The 19693-nt window shown below is 49.4% G+C and overlaps 1 protein-coding gene across 1 annotated transcript; it reads left to right on the top strand.

The window, feature by feature from the left end:
- The first annotated feature begins 6920 nt into the window (after positions 1 to 6920).
- S100A9 (S100 calcium binding protein A9) lies at positions 6921 to 9422 on the top strand. The gene is made up of 3 exons (XM_008567637.1): positions 6921 to 6949; positions 7374 to 7535; positions 9039 to 9422. Exons 2-3 carry the CDS (start codon positions 7386 to 7388, stop codon positions 9306 to 9308), a joined length of 420 nt encoding a protein of 139 aa, XP_008565859.1. The 5' UTR covers positions 6921 to 6949; positions 7374 to 7385; the 3' UTR covers positions 9309 to 9422.
- The last annotated feature ends 10271 nt before the right edge of the window (positions 9423 to 19693 follow it).

Here is a 19693-nt window from a genome sequence, read left to right as displayed (position 1 = left end):
GAGCAGAGTGGGCTGTCCCTCTCTGGTTCTGTGAATTTAGGACTAAAACCCTGAGTCCTGAATGACCTGGCCCTTGTCGGCCCCCAGCCCCATCTCACCCCACTCTGCCAGTGGGCTCCCATTGCTCTCTGCCCCCCTCCCACCACTGCAGGACCCTTCCAAGTGCCCCCACCTCACTCTTCACCAGGGCCTGGAGGCTCCGCTGGAGCTCAGCTAATTCAGAGAGGCCTTGGTGACTGGGCAGGACTTGCCAAGCCTCAGCCCTTCCTCTCCTTCCAAGCACTCATCATAAATTGCAATCATAATCTCCACGAGGTCAGCTCCCAAGTCTGTCTCTTTACCAGTGGCTGGCAGAGCAGGGCAGGCTTTAAAAAGGAGTGGAAAGAGGGAAGGGAAGGAAACATAGGCAGGCACATGGGTGTGCTTCAAGTAATGTGTGCCTGAGGCAGTGGTTCTCAAATGGGAGCTGGGGGACCCCGAAACCCTTCAGGGGGTTCAAACTATTTCCAGAATACTATCCCTGAGCCAACACAGGAAGCCTCCCACAAGCCGAGAACCCCCGGTTCCTCACTTCCCTCGTGGTGCTGATATTGACACTCAAGACACAAGCAGCCGCCTGTGACTTAGAATAAACCCAGGCAGTGGCACCGGACTGCCCCAGCGGTCACTGCAGTCTTCACAGTGCACTGTTTCAAAACAAAGAGCTTCACTTAATGTTCCTGATAAAGCGGTGAGAATCATTCATTTTATTAAATTTCAGCCATGTTTCTCTCAAGGAAAAACACTCCCATGATTGAGTTGTGAACTGAACAAGCCACTTTTTTCATGCAACTCCATTTTTTGCTTGAAAGAACAAATAACAGCCAAACTATGGATACTCATACTTGGGTAGATGGCAGACACTTTCTTGAAAATGAATAAAGTGAGTCTCTCACTTCAAGGAAAACAACTAATGGAATTTGTTAGCATAATAAAATTGAACGTTCAAGCAAAAATTAGAATTTTGGAAAATTTGTGTCTGCCACCTTGAGTTTGACAGAGTCCCAATGTTTAAAGGCCTTATTGATGAGGTCAGCAGTGGTATTAACGAATGTGATTTATATACATACATACTATATACAAACACATAAATATGTATATATATAGGATAATGAAATGTGTCAGCATTTAGGAGATGTGCATAACTCAATGAACCAATATTTCCTTGAGTGACCAATATATGAAGTTACAAAATCATGCCCGGATAAAAAAATTCATCCAAATTTCAAGATAGACCAATTGATTCTAACGTAATAGAGTACAAAGAACTCATTGATAAGGTTTCAGATTCTACTTTGCGACTAACCTTTAAGAAACTACTACTTCTTGAATCTTGATGTAGGATCATAGAAGAATATCCACAATTATTTCTGAAGGCTGCTAATATATTTCTCCCTTTTGTAACTACTTAGCCATGGGAGGCTGGATTTTATTCATGTCTTCAACCAAAACAACATATAGCAACACACCGAATACAGAAGTAGATACAAGAATCCAGCTGTCTTCTTTGAAGCCCTACAGTGAAGAGGTCTGCAAAAACGTTTTTAAAAAAAGACACTCTTCTCACCATCTGTTTAAAATATATATAATTATTTTTAATTTTTTAAAATGTGCTAATATGTAATGGGCTTATTAATACTACTTTAAGTTAATTAATAAACATTTTAAATTTTTTAAAATTTTAATATGGTAAATATTGATAGGCATAACCCACAATAGCTCTTTTGGATACTCAATAATTTCTACAAGTATAAAATTGTCCTGAGAACTAAAAGGTTGAAAATCCGGGACCAAAGGAATGTCACAGGCTGTCCTAGCTCAGGTAAGCCACAAGGTGGCAGCATGCGCTCTTCGACCATTCTGGAGCCGCCTTTCACCCACTAGGAATCTCCCTCATCCCCCTAGTTCTCCATGACTCCTCCCCACTTCTTTTTTATCCTTCTCTGCATTCTCCTGTGTTGCACAACTTCTTAATTACAGGAAACAACAATCTTATAAGCGTAAATTCTATCAAAACCGAGTCTTTCAATTTTATTGTGCAGACATTTATCAGATGTCCCTTGTGTGCAAAGCTTACCATCCAGGGATGAGTAACTCGAGAACTCTGCTCTCAAGAGGTTAATAATCAAGTGAGGGAGACAGACCCAAAGGCCAGTAATTATAATGCCAGCATGGTGATGTTTGTGAAAACCTTCTATTTTCTACAAAGGGCTGTACTCTTCAAAGGGATTCCTGAGAGGCAGAGGAAACCAGCAGCGAGATACTAAGATACTGGCTGGGAGAAGATAATGAGAACAAAAGCCAGGCTCAGCAAGAGATGGGAGAGAAGGGAGACTGCAAAACAGCAGCCAGGGGACAGAGAGGGAATGCCAGCTTTTTCAATTAGGAAGGTAAAGTTTCCCAGAAACTACGAGGATTATGAGCGGAGACAGCTGAGGTGGAGGCAGGGGGAGGTGTTCAGTCTTGGGAAAGCTTCAGGTGGCGGGTCTAAGAAGCCAGGATACTGGAGGGACACAACTGTGAATGCTGGGGCAGCCCAGAGTGGGGACAGGGAATGGGGCTGCCAACAGCAGGGTGCCCCAGGGACCTCAGGATGGCCAGTCAACAGAGGCCATGAGGATGCCAGGGGGTGGCCAAGGTTTGGTGTGGCCAGAGCCCAAAGGTAGCAGGACAAAGGTCTGAGGATACCTGTGGATGACTTCTCTGAGCCTTCTTAATGCACCGGAGGTCCAGAATGGGCAGAGGAGGATGGGGGATTCCAGGAGTCTGAGGTCAGGAGGTCCAGATCCAGAGGTCTCCACGGAAGAGCACCAAGGAGTGTCAGCAAGGAGGAAGGGAGGGACAGGAGGAGGCAGTAGGTTTTATGTCACCTGGGAGGGGATGGGTCCCAGGCCTCTGCTTCCCTATGAGGAGGGGGAACCTGACTTCATCTGCTAGAGGCGGGGGACAGCTATAACAGGAGACAGTGCCCTGGAGCCGCAAGGCTCATGGTACTCATGGAGCCCACCAGGACCCCACAGAAACCTGGACTCAGCACTAGAAATGACTTAAAGGCCAGCTGTCCCAACCTCCTTATCTAATGAATAAGAAAATGGAGGCCTAAACATGGAAATGACTTCTAAGGACACCAGCAAGTCTGGCAGAACTAGGACTAGAACCCAGCTCTCAGCCGCTCAGTCCAGGGTCCCACAGGTTTGAGGAGGCAGAGCCTGGGGAGGGTCCCAGTGGGTGCCCAGTGTCACATCCCATGACCACACAGAAGGGCCAAACCTCCCAGAAAGGCAGCAGCAGCAGGCGGGCTGCAGACAAAGGACAGACCCAGACATGCTCTTGTTCCGGACATGGGGAAGAAGCTACAGGAGCCTCTGCCTGCTGGCTTGTTGACTTATTCGTTTCTGACCCAGCTGAGGAAACCATGCCCTTTTCTCCTAAAGACAAGCTCCAGAGTCACTGTCCACAGCCAGGAAAATTGGCCCAATCCATGCCCTAGCAGGAGGCTCTGAGTTTCCCTGGAGAATCAGTACCCTGAGGAGAAGACCCACCTCCCACCACCCTCAGTCCAACATCTGGCATCGGAGGAGGTGGGTGAGGGTTGCAGCACCTGCTGATCAAACCAGGAATAGCCACCTGTTCAGGTCAGAACCTGGATGGTCCAGTAGCTGTGGCCTTCTGTGATGAGGGCCCACTGTCAAAGTGGGAGTCCTCAGGTGTGGACTCCTGTCAGTTTCAAAGCCCAGGCTGGCTGCCCCCTCCCACTAACTGCTAAGCCTTCCCTCCCTCTCCCCCTATTTTACCTTCATCCTGAATCAACACTGTACGATCCCAGTCGGTGGCTCTGCAGGAAGTCACAGGGCAAAGGACAACAGACCAGTGTTCATTTCAAATTCACTCCTTTCTCCATTTATTCGCACACCCGTGAGCAAATGTTTCTCCAATACCTCCCGAGCCAGGCCCTTGCTCGGAGCTAGTACTCCAGAGGTGAAGCGGGCAGTGGGCAGCATGGAAGAGCCAGACTTGAAAGTTGGGAACCCATGGCAGAGCAGAGGTTACCCACCATCGCCCACAGCCATGCTTTGTTGGCCACATACCCTGCTTTGCTGTTAATGTTTTTGTTTTTCTTTCAAATTAGTTCACAAATTTTATAAACAGGACTTTTCTTTATTTTCTGTTCTTTTTTATATTTTATTTTATTTTACATCTCAATATACTTTGTAGTTGATTTTCATGCCCCTTGACCCATTCCTGTCCACTCTCTCCCCTCCCCCCCAACATCATATCTGTTCACTTGACTTAAATAGCTCAACGAATTTTTATGGTTATTCTTATAAACAGGAGTTTTCACATAAAAATTCTGATTTCATGGACCTTCAGGAGATCCAGCAGCCCTTGCTTGAGGCTGAGCGAGTACTGCCTCTCCCTTCATGTTAGGAACGCAGCCATTTGCCGCAGTCTCCGCCACTCTCGAGTGTCTCCAGCCCTGAGGCCCCACGTCAGTTGACACGAGTCACCCCATTGGTGCTGTTGATGTTCTTATGCCCAGCGGGCTTCGTCTTGTGCGTTTTGCCCCTGCAAGTGCACCAGAGATCCTTAGTCCAGGATGAAAAGTGCTTCGACATAGGCAGCAGGGGGCGCTATGGGAACACGCAGGAAAGGCGTCAGGACACCTGCCAGGATTGCCTAAAACAATAGGGGTTTCTTCACAGCCCCAGGAGGGCAAGCACAGGGTGGGCTGCTGGCTGTTGTCTGTGTCTCCTTCCTTAACTTAAACAATGGGCAGCAGAGTCAATTAGGACTCTGAAGTTTCCATTCACGTATTCGTGGGCCGTGTCTGCACAGTTCATTCAATCATAGACGATTTACTCTTTCATTCAAGCACGCATTCCATAAGCATTTATTAAATACTTGCTGTGTGCTTAGCACTGTGCCAGGCCCTTTCCTTAGCTACCAAGAGTTTAAAATGTTGTTAGAAAGACAGAATATAATGTAGTGTCTCTCCCTATGTATTGTGATTCACTGGCTAAGTTCCCCCAGCGTCTAATGTTAGTGTCTGGCACGCAGTAGGTGCTCAGACAATACATGTTGTGTGAATGAAGGAAAAGGTAACTAATAACAATACCTCTTATTTGTGAACTCCTGCCAACTTTACAGGTACCGCTGCAACTACTCAAGGTAGGTCCTGTTATTATCCTATCTTACCGATGAGGAAAGTGAGGCACAGAGTAAGGTCACAGCGCCGGTCTGAACTCTTAACCACTACTCCTTATGCCGTCTCAGCAGGGCCCAGGCTTAGCAGGCACAGGGGCTGCCTCTGGCTTTCAGAGGGCAGAGGGGTCAGCAGGGGCCAGGGCAATGAGGGAAGTCTTCACAAAGACTGGACAAAAGGGTCAGAACAGGTGGGAGAAGAGAAACATCTTACCGGATGGAGAGAGAGAGCTGGGGTGAGCAGGAGGTAAGGGAAGGTGCCATAGTGATCCTCCATGCACACTTCCTGGGGCCAGGGGTGGGGACGCTAGTAAGGACATGCGATCACTCAGCAAATTCGATGGTGTTTCACGGGCTACGCCCCAGGCTGTGTGCATGGGAGGATATGAACATTAAGAAGAATCTTCCTTTTGAGGATCTACAATTATTAAACAGTGGCAAAATATGTAAATAACCTTACTCCAGGAAAGCAAGTGTTGAGAGCCAGAAGTGTATGGGATTCACTGTCAGGAAGGAAGGATTGTTTCCAAATGAGATGAACAGACTGGGCTTCCTGGATGAGGTAGAATTTGAACTGAGCCACGAGGGATAGGTAAGATTTCACCCTACAAAGTAGGGGAAGGGCACTCCTGGCATGGCAAGGTGGGAGGTGGGCCGTGTGTGCCCACCATGGAGGAGAAGTGAAAGGAACCTGACCAGACAGGGGGACCCATTCCCGGGGCTTTATATGCTGAGCTAAGCCATCTCAGCTTTCTCCACCGCCAATGGGAAGCCACTGGAGGTTTTGTGGCAAGAGAGGGACGCGTCTTGCCCACCAGGAGGCTACATAAAAACAGCTGTCTTCTAGGATGTAAGTTCCTGGAGGGCATGAACCCCACTTTGGGATCAGGATTTAGAAGAGCAATGCTGGAAAATGCTAGAAACATATTCGCCCTCAGAATCTCTCACTCAGACTGCAAGAGGGAGGTGTAATCCGAATCACTCTTAACCAGGAAACAGGATATCTGGGTCCAGTTCCTGCTGTGTCACCAACCAACTATGTGAGCTTGCTCCCATCCCCCTCTGGGCATCAGTTTCTTCATCTACAATGCAAGAGGTTGATCACCTCTGAGGACCCTTCTAACCCTGACTCCCACCCTATGAATCTAAGAACCCCATGCCAACCCTTCACCCTCCTGAGAACACTTATCACAGAGCCAGGCAAGCATGGGAGAAGGTCCTGTCCATCTTCACTGGACTGGATGGAAGGGATAGACTGCCCACATGGGGGAGGCAGAGTGAGTTGGAGCCCCCCATGGGTCCTCAGCCCACCACCAGCCTCAGGCTACCACAGGTGGAACAACACCCCACAATCTCAATGGGGACAGGGGCCTGAGAGGTGCCAGAGGAGTGGCGGGCTTGCTGACTTGCTCAGGGAGAGCAGGGTGTTGGGGTGCAGGGAAGTGAACTAACCAACCAGCTTCCTCCCAAACCAGTTCCAGGCCCAGGGCTGGAAATTTCACAAAAAGGCTAAAGGAGCTTTGTAAACATTTCCTGTCCTGCCCCAGCCCCCTTCCTGGCAGCAACAGTCATGGGGCTCAGGGTTACCACACGGCTCACCTGTGAAGCAATCCTCCCTAGGGAGGGCTGAGCATCCCAGCCAGGGTCTGCCTATAAATGCTGTGCCCACACTGCTCTCTCAAACGCTCTGTGTAGCTCATCAGCTTTGGTAAGTGAGCTGCTCACTTCCCTGGGCAGGAGCCTGCCTACCAACTATTGCTTTTCTCCCCCCACCCAGCTTCCTTCCAAACCCTCCTCCTGGAAGCCCTCTTTGATTGACTTTGCTCACTTTAAAACTTCCTTTACATTTTCTTAGGTCATGTTCTGCTAGAGCCCCCTGCCCTTACATGCTTTGCTTTTTGGAATTCTCCAGATATTCTAAAAATTATTTCTCACATGTATATGACAGGTTGTCTCCCAATTAAGTTACAGCCCATGCTTTCTTTTTATTGTGTATTTCTCCCTTCATTCCTGCGATCAGCCGATAGAAAGTGTCAAGGAAGCCTGACGGCTTTTTCTTCTAACCAACTGAGCTAACCAGCCAGCTAGCCTTTTATTCTAAGCACTGCAACCCTTGCTTCTCCATTATGCAGACAGAGTGCAAGATGGCGTGTGAAATGTCACTGATGGAAAGCAGCATAGAGACCGTGATCAACGTCTTCCACCAGTACTCTACACGGCTGGGGAACCCAGACACCCTGAACCAGAAAGAATTCAAACAGCTGGTGAAAAAAGAGCTACAAAACTTCCTCAAGGTAGGGCGGCACTCTGGCAGGCCTGACCCAGCCTTGCAGCAATGTGGATTAAGGAGGGAGGATGGGGTGCAGGCTGCAGCAGTCAAAGAGAAAACTCTAGCTCCTTCAACCCAGCCTCCAGAGGCAGCAGGTGCCCTGTCATTAGCGGACCTCAAAGTGAGACAGCACCGATAGAGTCACGAAATTGTTCAATTGAACATCTGCTGTGTGCTGTTCTGGGCGGAGGGATGTGGCGGTGAGCAGGGAACCCATTTTCCCAATGGGGGAGATGCGCAGCAAAGATGTTGACAAATAAAGAGCACAGAAAAATCCACTGCCAAGAATTGCCTCGAAGAACGTAAGACAGAATATTGTGGGTGACTGGGCTGGGTGGGTGGAGGTGATAGTTAGGGTGGACAAGAAGGGCCTCTCTGAGGAGGTGACATTGGAACTGAGACCTGAAGGTTGAGAAGGGAAGCACCTGAGGACACCCCTTGGCAGGAATCTGAGGAGACACTAAGCTTCAGACAGGAACTTGGTGTAGAAGACCCGGAGGGCTTTGCTAATCCTAAGGGTCTATGGTAGAAATAAATTAGTAAATGACACACGGAAAGCACCCAGCACAGCACTGGCATGCACAGAGCACTCAGGAAAACATTCGTTTTTCTCTCCTGATCTGAAACTGATTAGGCAGTTCTAGCACGAGGGGGTGTTAGTTCCAACAGCCTTCTTGTTTTGTGTTTGCTTTTTTCAAATTTGGGGAAACAGTGGCCTGGACTGAGAAGGCGGGACACAGGGGTCCCAGTCTCACTTCCTTTCCCCACCTGGATCTTTCCTCCTCTTCTGACACCCCCCTTGCTGACCATCTCACTCTGTGGGGTCAACAGAGCATCTCCACTGCTCTCTACCCCATTCAAGACCTCGTAACATCCAGTTTTCTCCAGCACTTCCCCACTATGTCAGTTGAAATGAGTTTCACTACTTAGTACCGTCCAGAGGGAAGAGTAGGGAGAGGCAGGAAGGCGTGGGGAAGAGAGGATGGAAGGGGACAGAACTGGACTCTCAGTCACACCTGAGTCTGCACCTCCTCTCGTCTGCCTCTGAGCCTTGTCAATCTGGAAAAACAAATCACTCTTTCTAGCACTTGGTTCCTCAAGTCTTCCTCAAGGAAGACACCACTTCTACCTGTCAAAGTTGTTATACGGACCAAATGAGGCATTCTAGACTTACTAATTATGTGAACTCGGGCAGGTTTCTTGACCTCAGTTTCCTCTTCTGTAAAATGGAGAGAACCCTAGTACCCAGGTCACAGGGATGGATGGGAATAAATTGGAGAGTGTTCAGCACACGTTTAGCATCTGCTCCATCGTAGGCACTTGGTCCATGGCCGCTTTCAATTTTTAAATTGAGCCCCAGCAGCTGGGCTTCCCTGTGCATTTGCCATTGGTCATTCACTGTGCTACCCAGTCCCCACTGGCCACACCCAGCCCTGATAGCTCTCTCTCTTCTCTGCCCCTCCCACAGAAGGAGGAGAGGGATGACAAAACCATAAACCACATCCTGGAGGACCTGGACACCAACCAAGACAAGGAGCTGAGCTTTGAGGAATTCATCATCATGATGGCAAGGCTGACCCAAGCCTCCCACGTGCAGATGCATAAGGGTTCCTCTTCGCCGGGCCACAAGCACGGGCCAGGCCTCGGGGAAGATGGCCATGGCCACAGTCATGGTGGCCATGGTCACAGTCACGGTGGCCATGGCCACAGCCACGGTGGCCATGGCCACAGCCACTAGTCAGGAGGCCAGGCCACCCTGCACCTGCCCAACCAGGGCCACAGGGGCTGTCGTGTGCACTGCCTTGGCTGTGAGATTGGGGCTGAGGGGAAAATAAAGTCTTCCTCCAAGCCAGTGCTCTGTGTGCTGGCCACCCCCCCAGCCACTAGTCAGGAGGCCAGGCCACCCTGCACCTGCCCAACCAGGGCCACAGGGGCTGTCGTGTGCACTGCCTTGGCTGTGAGATTGGGGCTGAGGGGAAAATAAAGTCTTCCTCCAAGCCAGTGCTCTGTGTGCTTCTTCCACATCCTTCCCAGCCTGTCCTTCCCAGGGTCTGAACATCAGACAGTCCTGCCCTTATCTGTGGCTCAACCCTTTCACTCAGCAATAACAGCATGAGAAGTAGCCATGTATGGGTCTCTTCTGGGGCCTTGGGCTTGCCTCCCTGACCACGTCCTCATCTCTGACTTCAGGCCTCACTGCTCCGCTCCCAGTCACCCAGCCCCAGCTCACGACCTCCCTGTCCAACCTGTCAAAATGGCCCCTGTCACTGCAGAAAGTCAAACTGGGGTATCCCTTCCCCTCAACATGCCAGCCACCTCCCCACCCAGCCTGACACCCTCTTCACCCATCACTGTCCATACACAGCCAGCTCTCTCCTGATAGGGCTTCCAGAAATGCACCTAGACAGAGCCATGTCTGGAGAGGAACACTGGAGCTCAGGCAGCAGAACAAGAACAAAGAGGGAGTGTTTACCACAGACTCATCTTTGGATCCAAGGGAGCAGCTGGTCTCTCCTAACAGACCCAGCATCCTAACCGTGGGTGTTGGGGGGAGGGTTGCTCACATAAGTGGAAGTCTGGGAGTTCAGCCCCATGCCCACTCTAGCCCCAGCAGGATGGCAGAGTGAAAAGAGCCCCCACCTGCCCACCTGAAGAAACGAGCTCCGATCCCAGCTCTGCAGCTAAATGGCTCAGTGACTACCATAAGGGGTTCACACTCTGGGTCCAGAAGGCCTTTGGGGTCTGAAGATTCTGACTTTTAGCCTCAAGGGCCAGCAGACCTCCCTGAGATGACCCAGATTCCTCCAGCTCATGGTCAGGATCTGACAGCTCCGGCCAGCAGAGGCATTTACTCCTCTCTGCAAAGCCTGCGGCCAGGCCTGGCTCCAGCTTCTCCAGGGCTGCTGCTGCTGGAGGTGGCCTCCAGACCTAAGCGCTTACTTCAGGGACATCCAAGTGACTCCTCTGCCATCTCCCTGCCCTCTGGGAGCATTCCTTCCCAGGTTACAACCAGCTGGGGTGCGCTTTCAAAAACCAAAGACCAGATCAGGGTCCTCTGCCCCTGTCCTTTCAACAGAGAGAAGATTCACAGAGGTAGGACTTGGTGGAGCTGGAAAAAGACTAACAGTCATCTAGTCTCCCTTTTATAAATGAAGAAACTGACACAAAGTGGAGAAGAGACTGGTCCAAGGTTATACAGTGGTAGAGTTGCTCACAGCAGTGCAATGAGAAAGGGGCTTGAATCCCACCTGCTCCACTGGCTGCATCTCCTCAGCTCCTTCCCTGGTGCTGAGCGTGAAGTGGAGCTGCCAGGGTTGGATTCCAGGCTGCGACTGCAGGCTGCGACTGTGTCCCCAGCCCGCTTATAGCTGACTCCTGCTCTGAGGACCCCAGGGGCTACGCTATGGGAGTGAAGATTCAAAGGCTCAGGAGCTGTTCCAGCTGTGGGCTTGGGTAGCAGAAGCCCTCAGCAGTCCCTCCCATGCCTGACTTGGGAGCCTGACAGCTGGGGACACTCATTTTCTAACAACCCTTCTACTCCCTTGCTCACATCTGGGGAAGAGCCACCATCTTTATCCCCTTCTGAATGCAGCTTAGTGCAGGAGGAAGAGAAGCAGCCTGGGAGTTGGGAGGCCTGAATTCTAGTACTGACCTGCCAGGACTAGATGCTTCTCCTCACCCCCTCTGCCCACCATTACTTATCATGATATGCCATAAATACACTCATGATTCTGCCTCCCCCACTAGACTGTGAACTCCATGAGGGCAAGGGCCATGCCTCTGTCTTCTCCTCTGCTTTATTATTTATTTATTTATTTATTTATTTATTTATTTATTTATTTATTTTATTCCCAGCACCTAGAGTAGTGGCTGGTCCATAACAGGTTCTCAGCAAATACCGACTGTATACCTGTTCTAAAATTTCTCCCACGCTCTATGCTCTCTTCTCAGGGGAAGGTACGGGGAAAGGAGATGGGAGGAGAGTGGGATTAAAACCTTCTGTTAAAACCAGTAGAAGGCTTCTGGATTGACATCGTAGAACCTCAAGCCTGAAGGGAAGGGGCAGCAAGTTTATGGGAATCTGAAGGCTCCTCCCACCACTTTGTTCAATCAGGCCAGTTCTGCCTTTATCTGTCACATAGGCTGGAAGTTTCAATTTGAAGAAAGAGATTTGTCGTGGGAAAAAGTTTGAAAACTGTTGATTTAATCCAACCTGCCCCGCCCCCACCCTTGAGTGATTCTTCCCAATATCCCTACCAAGTGGTTGAACCAAACCTGTCAGAATTTCTCCAGGAAAGAGGAGCTTCCTGGTTTGGCCCTGACACTTAGAAAGTCCCTCATTACACTGAGCCAAAATCTATCTCCTCAGAAATGCCAGGCATTAATCCTAGTTTCCCTCCCACCCCTTTGGGGACACAGAATAAATCTAACCCTTTATCATCCTTCCTTCCATCGGTGCACCCACCCATCCACTTACATTCTCCCTAATGACCTCCAGGCTCCAGCCTCTTTGCCTTTGCACCAGCCGTGCTCTTCCCCATCCAGTGTCTCTAGTAAGTCCCATCAAATCCATCAAGTCTCAGAGCAAGTCACTGTCTCCAAGACTTCCCTAACTATCCACACTTTTCAGGAATATAGGGCTCAAAGAACTCTATGATAATTCTGCCAGTGCACTTCAAATACTGAATTGTAACCCCTCATTTGCACGTCTGAGCTCCTGAAAGCAGGCACTGTGGCTGATTTTCTCCATATCCCCAGATCCCGGTGTGGAGCAAGCTCTCAGTCAGCACTTACAGAGGAGCAGATGAAGGTAGGAAGGTCCTAGGACTCTCGGGAACCGGAGGCTGAGTTTGGAGCAGAAGTGGGTCCTTTGCAGGGAGGATGCAAAGCTTGTGTGGTGAGTGTGTGGTAGGGGCTTTGAGGACCTGGGGGTTTACCAGCGGTCCCATGACCTGGAGGCTGGCAGAAAGCAGAGCCACTGAGCAGCAGGATGGAAGAGAGAATAGGCCTTCTTAGATGTCAAGAATACTTCCTTTGCCTTATCTCTCTGCTAACTCAGTGTGAGTGCAGGAGATTTTTCTCCACCACAGGTGAAGGTCTGACAGCAAGTGACTTGTACAGGACCCTACGGGATTTGCTTTAGACATAGTTTAACAGAGCCCATTAAGGTGACTTAACCTCTTCCTCCCCATTAGCCACTTCCATTCCAAAAGTAATTAGTTCTGTTGAGTAGAGGGGAGCAGCTTCTTCTCTCAGATAGAGAGCAAGAGTGTCAATGTCAAGGTTGAGATTTCCACTCTAAGTTAGAATTGGCAGTGACCTCTATGATTAATGAGTCCTTTTGGGAAACATAAACTCTGGGGATTTCCCTGGCATCAACATGACTGAAGAACCAAAGAGCGCCTGTCATCAGATGACTATCCCCCAGTTTCTATAAGGGTGAGTTGCCCTCCAGCCTGGGGGTTAACAGTGGAACCTGAACTTCTGGATGCCTTTCTGGGAAGGATGAGGAAGGAGCAGTGTCGGCCTGAGCTGGTTAACTCTGCCCAGACACTTCACAGAGTCTGGTGTGTTCCAGGGCCTGGGTGGCACAAGATGGCACCAGAATTTGGGGGAGAAATTAATTCATGTGTTAATTCACTTGTTTGTCCATTCATTCACTGCAGACTTCCTCTGTGTTGGTCACTGTATAATGCTCCGGCATGCTGCATGATAAGTGACACTTGACTCTTGTCAGGGAGCTCCCAGGCCTGCGGGGGAGTCAAGACAGTGCCTCAGATTATTCTAAAATGGAAAATGAAAGGATAGGGAGATGTAAAGTTCGGTGGGACTATGAGGTGGGAGTGATGCCCTTTATTGGGGCTGTCTCCCTGCAGGGGAGGGTGCAGAGTGGGATCGAGGCTGGTAGCCGTAGGCATCCAGGATGAGCATGAGGGTACTTCAGAGAGAGGAGACCACCTGTTCAAGGGCCTGCAAGTGGAGGATGTGGGTTTGACAGGAATGAGGAGCCCTGGGGGTGCAGGGGGACAGGTGGGAGAAACAGGGGTGAACAGGGAAGGTATTAGGCCAGGAAGTGTACTTCATTCAGTAGAACAGAGGGCAGAGCAGTGAAGGCTCCAGGGAAGGAAACGGTATCATCATATTTGTATTTTATAAAAGTCTATCTGTCTGTGGTCTATGGGATGGATTTGGGGCAGGAATAAGACCACAGGTGCATGGCCTGTTTGGTGGCTGCTGCTATGGTCCAGATGAGAGCTAAAGAGAGCCCATAGTGGCACTCCTCAGAAAAAGCAGATTTAGCCAGAGTCTCAAAAGACTCCAGGCTCCATCTCAATTAGGCAAGGCACAACCCAAAACCCCTATAGGATAAATAATATAATTTTGTGCTGTTTGCCAAGACCTTGCCGGGAAGAAAGGCCTCCGCTTTTACAAGCCCAGTGAGGTAATCTTGCACAACTTTGATGCGGGCCCTGGTCTGAAGTAAGCTTCAGAACCCAACTCCAGTGCCCTACCCCCACCCCAGCAGTTGCTTAAATTTTATATTTTAGAAAGCCCTGTGTCATGGATTTTGACATTGCAATTACCAAAGTTGATGACAAGACTGAAACAACAGCTTGCTCAAGTCCTGTTGCCTCTTGGGGTTCAGACCTGAAACCATTCCTCTCCTCCGAAACTGTGGCAGTCCCTGACCAGACTGGACCCACACTCCGTGTCTCCAGTGATCCCCTCCCTGACACAGGAGACAAGGAAGTGAGCCCCAGGGGAGAGCTGCTGGCCTCATCCTGTGAGAGCCCCAGGTTTTCCCTTTACTCTATGAGTTCTTCCATGTGTGACCATGCACCCAGCATTGTCACATGCAGACCGTAAGCGAGGACAGCAGAGGGGAGGCACCAGAGGCCGCAGGGGTAGCTGGATGCCAGCATGCAGCCTGAGTCTGCTCTGTTCCCCTCCTCTCCCCTGCCTGCTTCTCCCCCTTTCCTTCTTGACTTGGCCCTGTCTCTGTCTGCCTTCTGCATTCTCTCTCTGAGCTTTTCTTTACTTGCTGCTTTTTCCCCTCCTGCTCTCCATAGTGAGATGCAGACCTATGAAGCAGTGGTGCTTTCAGAGGGGAATGCCTTTGAGAAGTAACTGGGCGTCATAGCTAACCAGGAACAACTCCTTCACAATGCACAAGGTTCAGCTTCCGAGTCTCTTCTTAATAATGAAAAGAGAAAATTACAAGGGGAAGATGGTTGAAAGGCTTGGGGTATTGAGTCTGGAAAAGACAAGCAGGGGGGATCATAACAACCACCTTTAATTATTGCTGAGACCTGAAGAGAGGAGCTCCCTCCATGGCAAGGCCCCCAAACCCTCACTTGCCACCAGTCCCTCCCACCCACCTTTCATTCTCTCTCAGTGGTTTGTTCCCTCCATTCAAAAACAGTAACTCAGTTCGACAAAACCAAATTTGTTGGTGGTTCCTTCATTCTGCAAGTATTCATTGAGTAGCAACTAAATGCGAGGCACTGTTATAGGCACCAGGTCAACAAAACATGTAAAGTCCCTGCTTTTCCAGAGCTTACATCTGCCCACCTAGGGCAGAGTCAGGCATAAGCAAGTCGAGGAATAGACAGCCAAGACCATTTCAGGTGGCGATGGGTGCCACAAATTAAATAAAGAAGCAAGACCTGGTAGAGTGGTCACTAAGAGAGATGGGCAACCAGGCAAGACCTCGTTAAGGAGATGACAGTGGAAGTGAGGCACGAATGCTGAGAAGCCATCTCTTCAAAGTCATACTCCAACTGCACTGGAGAATCCTCAGGGGGGCTTCATCGGGCAGGTGACATGGAATGATTTGTGTTTGGAGGAGATCATTCTGGCTGCTGCAGGGAGGGTAGTCTGGGGGGATCCAGATTGGAAGCATGGGGACCAGTTAGAAAGCTGCTGCAGGAACTCACTGAGCCTGATCTTTGTGTCAAATGCTGCACTAGGTCCCTGCCCTCACGGAGCCCTCAGTCTAGTGAGGGTGACAGACACTCCAATAGATATTTTCAATACCATGTTGTGGGCAAGAGGCAAGCATAAGATGCCCTGGGAGCACAGAAGTGGTGCTTTCCGTCTGTCTTTCTGGTGGGGTGCAGGCAGAGGTAGAGGGAAGGAGGTATGGAAAGCTTCCCTGGACTGATGCCCAAGGTGAGTTTTGAAAGGGCAAGAGGTGCACTTCTGCATGCCCGGTGCTGTCAGGCAGTGAAATCAGAGAAGCGAAGGAAGTCACGGTCCTTGCTCTCAGATTTTTACAATCTAGTTCACTTTCTTTTAACTTTGAAGGTTTCTTGTGTTGTCCAAGTCAAAGTGATGGGTCCTAGCCGTTCTCACATGAGGGGCCTCTGGTAGCCGTTCCCTTGAAGCAGATCCTCTCCTGACCTCCATGGCCCTGATTCGCAGACTGGCTTGGCTTGGCTTGCAGTTGCCAGCAGCCTGACTGAACCTCCTCCTGAAGGGCAAGGCACTGCACATATAGCACCCCAAAGAATGGCACTGGTCTCCCTTATCACAAAATAACACTCTGTCGGACTAATTGCCCCAGAAGGAGGCTGAGAGTGGGACAGGCAGGCCAGCCCCAAGTTGGAAGAGACCTAAAATCTACTCTGATGGAAATACGTGAGGGGGATATGAGCAGGTGAGCTCCTTGGAGGACATGACATTTGAGTTGGGCCTTGGCATATAAGCAGGAGTTCTAGAGCTAGAGAAGGATCCATACAGCCTGGTGCCTGCAACAGAGTAGCCACTAAACTGCGAATGAAGGAAAGAGAGGGTACTTCAGACAAAGAGAGCAACAGGACAGCAGGAGCAAAATCCAAGAAGTCTGTAAGTTGATGGGGAAACTGGAGAACATTCTGGGGTGGCTGGAGAATAGGCGTCTGGGGGGTGGACGGAGGCTGACAGTGAGACACAGGAGAAGACAGGGCCAGTCTCTGAGGCTCTGTGGTTCTAACAGTGCTCGTGTTCATCTGCCTGTTTCGTGGTACCTGCCACAGTCATAAAAATCCAGTCTCTGTATCTTCAGGAAGTGACTGGAGGTCACTAGTCCCAATGGTTCATTTTACAGATGAAAAGCCTGGGGCTCAGAGAAGGAAGGCCACTTATCCAAACTGACAGAGCCAAGAAGCAGTTGAGCTGGGAGGCTAACCAAGCTCATTTTATTCCAAGTCGAGGGCTGTTTTCATTGCCTCTTTTAGGTGCCTCTGACTGATAGATTTTGACCAAGTTTGGTGCCCCTTAAATTTTTTCTGACTATGATTTAAGTTCAATTTGTGGTTCAGTTGACTATTGTGAAAAAAAAATCATAGCTGGTGAATGTTTTCATAACAGCAAATCCACTGGGTTTTGTTCTTGTTGTTGGCTGTTGGGTTTTTAACAGATTCTAGTACTTCCATATATATATCAGAAGTGATCATGGATATGTCAGTGCATTAAGTGAGAGTGCCACTGTGCAGAACAACAGTTTGGTCTAGTTTAAAGGCCTGAAGAGAAAGAGATTGCATAATTGCCCTTGGCTACTTGTGTCATACTGGTCAAATTTAACTATCCAAGCCACCCCTAAAAATAATCTCAATCTTTCCTTTGCTTTAATATAGTGTTTACCCGTTGTGGCTGTGACAGAGAGTGGGTCAGCTACAACTATCACCTCCTTATAAATTACCATCTCACTGTTATTGCTAATATCTATTGAGTGCTTACTCTGCATCATGTGCTGGGCCAAGTACTTTACACGTGCTATGAGATTATCTCATCCTCACACAAACCCTGGGAGAGAAGTGCTGTTGCTATTCCCATTGTGTTGACGGGTAAACTGAGGTGTAAAGATTTTAAGTAACTTGTTCAAGGTCTCACAATTAGGAAGTGGTAAAACTAAAATTTGAACCAAGAAACATAACTTCAATCCTCACACTCTTGGCTGCTACTCTTTAGTGCCCAGATACGCCCCCCTTCCTGCCTTCCCCCAATTGATGCCCTCCTTCTGGATCCTACTCAAAGTTCTCCTCCATCCACTCAAAGTATCTCAGAACATTTAAACTGGTTGACCCCTGAGTGTTCATCAGTCTAAAACTCTTCAAAATGGGGGCCGGCCCAGTGGCTCACTCGGGAGAGTGCAGTGCTGATAACACCAAGGCCCCGGGTTCGGATCCCATATAAGGATGGCCGGTTTGCTCACTGGCTGAGCGTGGTGCTGACAACACCAAGTCAAGGGTTAAGATCCCCTTACCGGTCATCTTTTTTAAAAAAATAAATAAATAAAAAATAAAACTCTTCAAAATGAATTTTTAAAATTCCTTTGAATTCTTCAAAGATGAGAGAAACAGAGGCCCAGAGAGACAAGGTGATTTGCCCAGGGGCATGCAGCAAGTGAGAGCTTTCCAAATGGTCCCTTGTTCTCTCCACACTTGGTGATGGAAACCTTCCAGGCTTGGACCATTCCAGGACCTCCTTCTCTGGGTCTCAGGTTCCTTTCTCTTCTGCCAACCCTACTTTACCCCATCTTCAGCCTCTCTACCTTGCCCCGTCCTGCTTCCTGTCATGCTTTCCACACTTCCTCTGTTGGGGGTGTCAGCAAACCTTTTCCCCCAGGCCTAGAAGGTTAGGACTTGTCAAGTACTGGCTCCAGTCCTAAATGCCAGCTTCCTATATATCATGTCCACGTGGCTTCACACTAAATAAGCCAAGAGCCAAGCCCACCCCCCCCCTTAATAAAAAGCTCCTCTTCTCACTTTTCCTCACATCTGTCATACCATCGAGCTCCAGAAATGTATCTAATCTTTCTTAAATTCTTTCTCAAATTCTGCCCTTCTGGACTGGTCCTACGGCTGAAGAAGAGCCAGAGGGACCAGCCACTGGAGGGTCTGCCAGAGCCCAAGGCCATGTCCCAGCCGCTGCTTCCATGGATACCTCGACATTCCAACTAAATGGGTGTGACTCCAAGGAGGTGGGCTTTGCTTCTGATTTCACGTCCCCTCAGTCCCAGACCTGATTTAGTAGTTGGTTGGAGGGAGACAGGGGTTGGAGGCAGGATGGCCCCCAGGGACATCTGCTGATCAGATTGAATCGTACTTTCCACCAGAAAACACTGACCCCAGCACCTGTCCCTCTGGCAGATTATTCCTGTCCCTTCAGGCCATGTTCCTTCCTGTTTTCCCTGGGACTATTTATAGGGATTCAAACCAACAGCCTGATTGATTTCTATAGATTCACTCAAGAAATATTTATAACGCACTTAGTCCATTTGCACTACTATAACAAAATACTACCAACAGGGTAATTTATAAACAATAGAAATTTATTTCTCACAATTCTAGAGGCTGGGAAGTCCAAGATTAAGGCACAGGTATGTTTGGTGCCTGGCAAAAGCTGCTGTCTGCTCCCAATATGGCATCTTTTTGCTTTGTCCTCTGCAGGGGACAAACACTGTGTCCTCACATGGCTGAAGGTGCAGAAAGGTGAACTTGCCCCCACAAGCCCTTTTTTAAAGTGCTAATCCATTCATGAGGGTGGAGCCCTCATGGCCTAATCACCTCCTAAAGGCCCCACCTCTTAATACTGCTGCATTGGGGTTAAGTTTCAGCATGAGTTTGGGGGGAACACAAACATTCACACGATAGGAAACACCTAGTTCATGCCAGGCACTATGCCGATGCTAGCGACAGAGCACCTGCTCCCAAACAACCTACTCCACTGGAGGAGACGGATATGAAATAAATAATCACAGCAATGGATACAGAATCACAAAATGAGAGAAGAGCCCCAAAGGAGAGCAGCATGGTCCTACGGGGAGTGTTTAACAAAGAACCTTGCCTGGACCTGCATGGGGAGTCTGGCCAGAGAAGTCTTCCCTCCCCTTACCCTGTGTTGGACCAAGCATAATACCCTTCTCCCTGGTCCCTTCTCCCTTGTTCTTCCCAATTCCTTCCTGCTCCTTCCTCACTTTGAGAGAACCAAAGAAGATATTCTTTCCTATCCCATGCCCACATGCAAATTATGCATCATTTTCCCACTCTCAAGATTCAACCCCAATTTCATGACCAAGCCTCCACTCCTTCAGGAAGCCCAAGTGACCCCCCCCCCCCCCCCAAGGCTGGGCCCCCCCCC

This window comes from Galeopterus variegatus, unplaced genomic scaffold (assembly GCF_000696425.1).
Source record: "Galeopterus variegatus unplaced genomic scaffold, G_variegatus-3.0.2 Scaffold334, whole genome shotgun sequence".
NCBI classification, from domain to species: Eukaryota; Metazoa; Chordata; class Mammalia; order Dermoptera; family Cynocephalidae; genus Galeopterus; species Galeopterus variegatus.
Note: the sequence above shows the minus strand (reverse complement) of the source record. Positions and strands in the feature narration are given on the sequence as shown.

Coding starts and splice junctions, on each gene's coding strand:
- S100A9 (XM_008567637.1), top strand. CDS start 7,386: ATGGCGTGTGAAATGTCACTGATGGAAAGCAGCATAGAGACCGTGATC. Junction 7,536..9,038: donor AGCTACAAAACTTCCTCAAG/GTAGGGCGGCAC, acceptor CCCCTCCCACAG/AAGGAGGAGAGGGATGACAA.